Below are 9009 nucleotides of genomic sequence, written 5' to 3' on the forward strand. Positions count from 1 at the left end.
CCTTGTTCTTCCTTGTTTTCGTTGCTGTTCTTCTTGTTAAATAGGTGAGTGCATGACCAGGCTTATCTAAGCATGTTTGATCATTGTTTTAGGGTTTTGATGATTGTTTGATTGATTTCCTTTGCTTGTTTGGCTGTTTATTTGATGATTGATGCCTGTGGAATCCTTTGGAGACTCGTTCTTATCGTGGTGGTCTTTTGGAGAAGAGATCCAGTGAGAAACGCAGTTGGAGCGTCTGCAGAGAGTCGGTGTCGATCGACACCAAGGGTGGGTGTCGCTCGACACCAACGTTTCATCGCGCGAGGATAACTGCGTCTTACGATTGGAGTGTCGAGACCGGTGTCGTCCGCGAGGGTCGACAGCGAGTGTCGATCGACACCAGTGGAGGGTGTCGTTCGACACCGATAGTCAGAAGCGATTCTGGTCTATCTTTTATTGGTTGTTTGGTTCTTTTCCTTGGATAATGGTTGAATGTGCTTGTGTGTATAGCCAGTGGTGGTATGATTGCCTCACTAAGTATTTATGAAATACTTATGCATCTCTTTCTTTGATGCAGGTAAAAGCAAAGTGTGATCCGTGGAATCATGGCGAGGAGAGGAGGATGATCTAGGCGCTCATTGGTGTTTAGATGATTGTAAGATTTGTTAGGATGCTAGAATGGAATTTAGAAGCATGTTAGGATGAATTCGTTTCTGGAATATTGATAGTTGAACTTGTTGGATTAATGGAATGGTTTGATTGGATTTTTGTTTAAGTCTTCCGCTGGTTACGTTGAGTTGGTTGTGTTAGTAAAATTGTATGGGTTGCTTTAAAGTGGTTAATCCGGATTGTTTGCATGCTTAAAAAAAAAAAAAATGGGATGGGTTCTTTCATATACACATATCTTAACATACGTAGATAAGTCAAAAGAGTCACATATGTATGTTAGCAAACGGTTATTTAAATGACTAAATCATTTGAATAAGCCAAAAAAAGTATACATATGTTGACTATAAATCACCCATGACCCTTTCTCGTTTTAAACTTCTTCTTTTTTTATTATCATTTTATACACTAGTTTATATCATTTGGATAACTACACAATTCCAAAATATAATCTCTTAATAATTTTAAGTTTTCATTTGGTTTACGAGGGAAATAGAAGAATATTCCCTACCTTTTCCCGCTTGTGTTTTCTTTTTGATAATATTTAGAAGATTTGGCTAAATCCAAAATTATTCAGTATCAAAGATACGATTATTTTTTTACTTTTTCTTATATATACTTAGTTACTTTTATCAATATAGTACGTTCACAAGAAACATTCCTTCTCCAAAGGTAAAACACAATTTTGTCATAGAATCTTATTAGCGATACAGTTTTTGTTGTTAATTTTTATAAGCTTTTGTTTAGTATTGACTATAATGTTTACTATAATGTTTACTATAATGTTTTTGTTTATATTTTATAGAAAGAAAAGACTGGAGGCAACAAATGGTCGTGTGTTTGGTCTAGGAGCTCTTTTCAGTGAACTCTTCGTTAAGGGTGGAGTGTCAACTATCTTTGAAAATCATGTGGAAAATGAGGAGGTTTTTAAACAAAAATTAGAGGAGATTTATCAAGAGAATGAGGAAATCAAAGAGAGGATCAACAAGCTCGAAGGGTTGGAGAAAATGATCCACATATTGATCACTCATCTATCCACTGCTCGTGCTAACAACTAAGTGCTTACTTAGTTGTTTTATTTATGCTTATTAAGTTTTTATCATGGATTTTAATTTTTAAGGATCGTTGGCTTTTCTACTGGTTTTAAATTTATGCATTGCTGGAATAATTATTTGATTATTTAAATAAAATAAGTTATTTTTATTATTATTATGAGAATATATATTAAATAAATATTTATAAATTAATAATTTATGTGCCGAAAAAACATAATATAGTTTCTATAATTAATGTTGCAAAAAGAATTGCAATCAAAAAAATATGCAATGAAATTATGCCTATATATTTGTCGTAAAAATGCGACGAATATAAATTGTAGTGAAATTTTTGCAACATTTTCTTATTCCATCATGTCATAAAATATGTGCAACGACTACATATGAAAAAATAATTACTACAAATTTGCAACATTATTTTTTTATATTATACGTAGCTTTTCTTTATGACAATTTATAGTTGCACTAAAACGTCGCAATTATACAACCATTTTTCTGCATAATTATTGTTGCAATAATACAACACATATAGCAATAAATGTCTTCATGGTAAATTTGCAATGAAATTTGCTATATGTTTTATGTCGCAATAAGTTGTAACAATTTAAAGTTGCAAATATATGTCATAATTTTACAACAAAGTTACTACAATAATTTTGTTGCGATAATGCGACATAATAGCAAGAAGTCAATTCATTGTAAATTTTGTGACATATATGCAACAAATGTGAGTTTGCAACACTCAAATAGCAACAATACAAAATGTGTCTCAATTTTGTTGCAACCTAATGATTTGCAACGGTATTTTGAATTATTGTAACAATTTTCGGTGTTGCAAGATCACTCTTTTTTTGTAGTGCAAGGCTTCCAACCAATGCGCGATCTGATATTTTCTAGACGTACTAGAAACTGATTCCGCGAGCTTCCAGAAGTTTCTACCAAACTCACTGCTACATTTCGGGTTTCTAGCATCTTTTGCCTTCACCTTGTAAAAGATTGGTATGACTAGGAGATTTCCTTGATCAACAAGTTTCTTCATCTTGACTAGCTCATCCATGCACCATCTGGAGTCTGGATACCTATAATTATTACAGTGGTTGTGATTCTTCATCAATCTTATGTGTGGAGTTGATAAATAATTAACGTCTGAAGTAGACATTGAGAACGAGGAAGAATAGTATACAAACCTAGTAGAGAAGATGGCCAGTGCAATGCTCGACTCTTCGATTCTGACAAATAGATTCTTTAGGTCTTGTCCTTTCTTAACGTCTTTGTCAATGAAGAATTTAATCTCGTTCCTCTGGAAGGCATCGCTGAGGTGGCTAACAAAGTTGTACCGTAGTTGCTGTCCTCGGAAACTAAAGAACACTTGATCGACCTTACCTGATACCGCAATTTTCATCGGATATGGATATGAAACGGTCGATGGAGAACTGTAATGTGTTGCGCGGCGGCCAGCTCTGAATGAAACGTTGTTTCTTCTCATTGCTTCCCATGTATCTGTTCTTTGTCTTTACCAATTCAGCTTTCTGAGAGCTGAGACCTACCGGCAAATGTAACTTGTTACACAATTTAGCTTCGGATGTCCATTTCCCTAGAGAAGGCTCTTTGAGAATACTGTTACATAACCAACAAAAGACCATTTCGATTCTAACTGAGTCGCAAATCGAACAAGCCACATACCAAGAAAACAAAAGACCAAAAAAAAAAAGAAAAAAAAAAGAGAGACAATTTATAAGATATACCTAGAAGGATTGAGCACTTTTGAGATTGCCAAGTGAGCCTTCTGATCCTGATCAAAGAAATATGTGCATGAGAATTGTTTTCTTGATAATATAATAAGAGAGATTACGGTATCAAGTAGGAACTGTGTGAAAAATCAACAAAAACAACAACGTGATTGAGTTTCTAATATTTTGGTTTTGTGCAGTAATCGTAATCATTTATAACCGTTTAATTTTCCTTTATATCATTAGACGTATGCTTTTAATTAAGTTTGGAACAATACTTGGGTTTTTCTTGTTCACCCTCTATTGATTAGCTAATTAAAATAAAACAATATGTCATGTCATACTATATTTAAATAAAAAATAAAAAAATTAATAAACTTTAATCGCTCTTTTATACATCTAAACCGAAATACAATTTTGTTTAATTACAAAATCTAAACTCTAACCCTTATTTTATCACCCAAATCAAAATATAATTTCGTCTAACTAGAAAATATAAACTCTAACCACTATTTTGTCAACACAAACCGAAATATAATTTTGTTTAATTACAAAATTTAAACCCTAACCACTATTTTGTCAACTCAGATCGAAATATAATTTCGTTTAATTACACAGTCTAAACTCTAACCACGAATTTGTCAACCCAAACCGAATAATTTCGTCTAATTACAAAAAATAAGTGCACTTTGGTGACATATGAGACTAAATTAATTCATTTAAGCCTCTCAGCAAACCATGATCCCACAACTCTTCCCCACTAACAGACTATAACGCGCACAAAGACTGTCACCCCCTAACCATGTGAGCCCACTGCTCCACACTTGTATGGGTTCAGCTCTGATACCACTTGTAACGTCCCGACCGTCACCTCTCCTAGTGGGCCCATGTTCACTCTTAGCCTATGGGTTCACCTCTCTTAATAGACCCCACGTCCTCTCACTAGGCCCATGTGCTCATCCATATCTTATGGCCGGTGTGCCACATGATCTTTCTATATCGTTTGACCTCATTTATACAATTCCGACAATCACTTCCTATAAGGTCACCCATCCTGAGACTACTCAAGCATAAATACGCTTAAATGTGGAGTTATCTTAGAAGCTTTGACCAAAAAGATAAGTGCACTTTTATGATATAGCTAGGTGGCTAAATCAATTCATTTAATCCTCTCTGCAAACCATGATCCCACAATAAAATCTGAAGTTAATAAAAATCTAGTTTTTTCTTTCATAAATTTTTATTTGAATCTTTTAAAATGAGCATATATCTATCAATTAATATAAAAATGTGCATTTAACAATCCACATCGAGTAAAATGTTTTGGAGAATGGTTCAAAGTTAAAATATCATTAATCTGATACAAGGGTTAAATTAATATTTTATTATAGTTATTAATAAATTAAGATATGTTAAATCAAAATCATTTAATAAAGATTACGTTTACTCCATCTTGATAGTTGTTTTTAAAAAAACTTCAACAAAATTTGTAAGTTCTGAAATAATAAAATTTAAACATAAAAAGTTTATCCGGCGGTATACTCGTCTTAAAATAATGAAATCTTAACTTCGGTTACGAAATGGAAATCAAAGTCAGAGGCTTGCATCAAGAACATAAAATGAGAAAGAGAAATTCAAAGTCAGAGGCTTGCATCAAGAACATAAAATGAGAAAGAGAAATTCAAAGTCAGAACCTTTCGTAATTTGCATGATCAAGATCCAACTAATTTATGTAATACCCCAACCACCATCTTTTCAGTGGGGCCCAAGTTCACCAACAACCCATGGGTCCACCTTTTTTAATAGGTTTCGCGTCCTCTCACTAGGTACATGAGTTTATCAATATGCGACGGCCGGTTTGCTATGTTCAAGAGGCTTAATGACTTTTTATCGACCCTACAAATCACTACATGATCTTTTCCTGTGTTTTGGCCTCACTCACACAGTTCCGATAACCACTTCTTGGAAGGTCACCCATCATTTGACTACTCCAGCATAAGCACGCTGGAAGTTTTCTTAAGATCTTTGACCGAAAAGATAAGTGCACTATGGTAACATATGTGGCCAAATCAATTCATTTAAACCTCTCTGCAAAACAAGGTCTCACAATTCTCCCCCATTAATAGGCCGCGACGTCCTCGTTGTGCACTAAGACTGTCACCCCCTCACAGTGTGAGTTCACTACTCCACAATTTTCTGGGTTCGGCTCTGATACCACTTGTAACGTCCCGACAGCTATTTCTCCAGTGGGTCATATGTTCACCACCAGTTCATGGACCCACCTCTCTTAATGGGCCTCACGTCCTCCCCATCAATATATGATGGCCGGTTTGCTACGTCAGGGAGGCTTAATGGCTTGTTTAGCGATCCTACAAATCACCATATGATATTTTCCTATGTTTCGGCTTCACTCACACAGTTCCGACAAGCGTTTCCCGAAAGGTCACCCATCCTTTGATTATTCCAGCATAAACACGTTTTAACTGTAGAGCTTTCTGAACCTTTACCGAAAAGATAAATGCACTTTGATGACATAAATAGACTAATCATTTCGTTTAAATCTCTCCGGAAACCGGTGTCTCACAATTTCCCATAATATCACATCAATAAATTCAAAATTTCTTACAAGCCGAAGTCTTTTAATTTAAAAGTTAAAACAAAAGTAATATATATATCTACCTGAACACCATGCTCAAATGGGGGCATAGTTCCAGCATTGGTGTTTACATAAGGATCTGAAAGATTTGAGAGTGCTCCGTTAAAAATTAAAGGAGAAAGTAACATCGTTTGAATTGTCTCAAAGAGAGAGACTCGATCGAAGAGAATAATAGAGAAGTAAATTAAAAAGTAGAATGCATACCGATTTTGATTGAAGTAATATGAAGACCACAAGCTTTAAGGAGAATACCAACACTGGTTGAAGTTACTCCTTTGCATGATCCTCTCACAACACCACTTGTTACAAGAACGTACTTCATCAACTATCTTCCATAGAAAATCACCAACCAAAGGGATTAAGGGATCAAGAAAAACATATCCAGCTGATAGACTTTTACGGTGGGTCTGGCTGAACACGATTACACGACATGTTATATTTTTTTAAAGAGTCAACTAAAGAACACGTTGTGTCGTTATCGTCAACGGGTAGGTTCAATTTTATATGCTACAACTAGGATGTTATCATGGACTTGTCCGGTCCGTTTACTTCCGTGTCCGTTTATGTCCATCCGTCTATGTCCGCGTTCATTTATGTCCGTTTAAATTTGTAGTCCATTTATGTCCGTCTCTTTAAAAATACTGGACAATAATGTCTATTTATGTCCATGTATGTTGATTTTTAACTATTTTTGTGTTTTCATATTTTAGATGTATTAGGTAAATACATGCATTATGCTGCGGAAATATTGTTTTATTTTTTATTAATTTGTTTTTAATATAGTATATTTTTATTTTAAAATTTTATGTTTTTTATTGTTATAAATTATTATGGAGAGCTTTTATTAGAAATCCTTGAAAATTCTTTTTAATAAAATTTTGTAGTTTTTTTTGGGAAATTTTTTGTCGGATTTTTTTGGCGGGAATATTTTGTTGGAATTTTTTGTGAAGGCCCGTTTATGTCCATTGGACAACTGTCCATAATAACATCCGTAGTTACAACTAAAGAACATGTCTTGTACAGGGTTTTTTCTTTGGTCAATCTTGTAGAGGTTATGACCTAGCGGATGAAACAAAGTGGTATGGGAAATCGTTATGTGAAAAGTGATGAAGAAAACCAGAGTTTTGGATTTGATTCTCTAATAGACTAATACTAAGGTCTCTCTCCATCTTTTCTCCTCCATCGACCACACATGTTCGCATACATCAATCAGAACTGTAAGGAAGCTAAAAAGTTTTTTTTTATAAAATTACTTTATATTTGTTCAAACTGTAAATATTCTCTTGACCATGTTGGTACATGTGAAAAATTGAAAATAATGATATATATTATTTCTATCAAAAGAAAATCCATTAAATTGAAGAAGATCGAGTTTACAAAGTCAGGATACAAAGAAAAATGGAAACTCTAGGATCATTGAAATATATATATACAGATTGAGCATAACACAACATATTCAAAAGTCAAAACCCTAGATCAAAACCTAACACAGAGGAAACTCTCAGTTTATATGATTCATCGATCGAAGTATCAAAACCTAACCTAACACAGCAAATTCAAAACCCTAGATCATGATGCTTAGCTTGCAGAAGAAGAATGTGGAAACTCTCGGATCACCGAAATATTATGGATTCAATGGCTTCAGTAATAAGTAACCTATTATAATAAGGCCGTAGGGAACGCACGAGAGAATCAAAATCATCAATTTCAATCTTATCAAGTGTGAAAAAATGAAGCTGATTGATGAAGAGCAAGATGATCATGATGATGATCAAACTGATTTTATAAGTGTTCACCATTGTTGAAGAGAAGCTTCGGCTTTTAGGGTTTGAGAAAGCTTTTTAGTTTGTTATTTGTGAGAGCGGTTATGTGGATGCGTATATATATATATATATCGAGGATAGACCTTAGTTTATGTTTATCTAGTTTAATTAGGAAAACAATATATGTGTATAATGAAATTGGAATGGGATACTTATTTCAAATACGAATATGATAATTAATTCAACCAAAAAATGTAAAGAAACTTGTGGTGAACTGTCAATCGAAAACCAAAAATAAAATAGAAAAACCAAAAAGAATAAAAATATATTTTTTGTATATTTTAAAATCTAACCGACCTATTGACTTATGACATGTTTTCAAATCAATTTATTTAAACTTCTCCGCAAATCAGGGTCCCATAATTCTCCTACACTAACAGATCGCAACGAGAAACACACCAAGATCGACACCCCCTGACAGTATGAGATCATTACTCCACACTTGTCTTGGTTCCGCTCTGATACCACTTTGAAAAGAGCCAACCTTTTTTTTTATCAGTTAAATCAGGCTAATCGACTAAACTAGTTAAACCCATTCAAATCAATTAACTCACTAAACCAGATTAAACCGGTAACCCAGACTAAAACAATTCAAAACAATTTAAACCAGCTAACCCGACACAATCAATAAAAGCCAAGTAAACAGTTTATTAGATATCTCTAAAAATTCTCAGAAGATATAGAAAGACAAAAGCACTAGACTGTAGTACTGTACTAGATTCAAAATTTTGAAAATATACGATATTGTTAATTACGAGATATGCATGCATGATGCATCTTCGATTGAAATCTTTAACAGCGTTTGAAAATCCCCAAATTAAACTATCACTAGTTCTTAGTAATACTAACGTCGAGACCGAAAACGACCTTAATGTCGTATATGCTAGAAAAATTATTACTAATAACCTTTTTATGATACCCTTTTGCAAAACTACCTTCCTTTTTTTGTCATTTTCATTTTTTCATTCTTTTAAATTTTAATGGCCATTTTACCCATAGGTTATAGAATATTTTTCCTCTTAAAGGAATATTCCTTCCAAAAATTTTTCTCCCCAAAAATTTTCCCGCCAAAACAATTTCCTGGAATTTTTTTTTTCAAA

At 33.7% G+C, this 9009-nt stretch overlaps 1 protein-coding gene across 1 annotated transcript; it reads right to left on the reverse strand.

Moving 5' to 3' along the window:
- Positions 1-2511: 2511 nt before the first annotated feature.
- LOC17895704 (protein PHLOEM PROTEIN 2-LIKE A5) lies at positions 2512-3102 on the reverse strand. The gene is made up of 2 exons (XM_006300903.2): positions 2888-3102; positions 2512-2779 (listed from the first exon to the last, which is right to left on the reverse strand). Exons 1-2 carry the CDS (start codon positions 3100-3102, stop codon positions 2512-2514), a joined length of 483 nt encoding a protein of 160 aa, XP_006300965.2.
- Positions 3103-9009: the final 5907 nt, after the last annotated feature.

Source organism: Capsella rubella, unplaced genomic scaffold (genome assembly GCF_000375325.1).
Source record: "Capsella rubella cultivar Monte Gargano unplaced genomic scaffold, Caprub1_0 scaffold_2, whole genome shotgun sequence".
Taxonomy (NCBI): domain Eukaryota; kingdom Viridiplantae; phylum Streptophyta; class Magnoliopsida; order Brassicales; family Brassicaceae; genus Capsella; species Capsella rubella.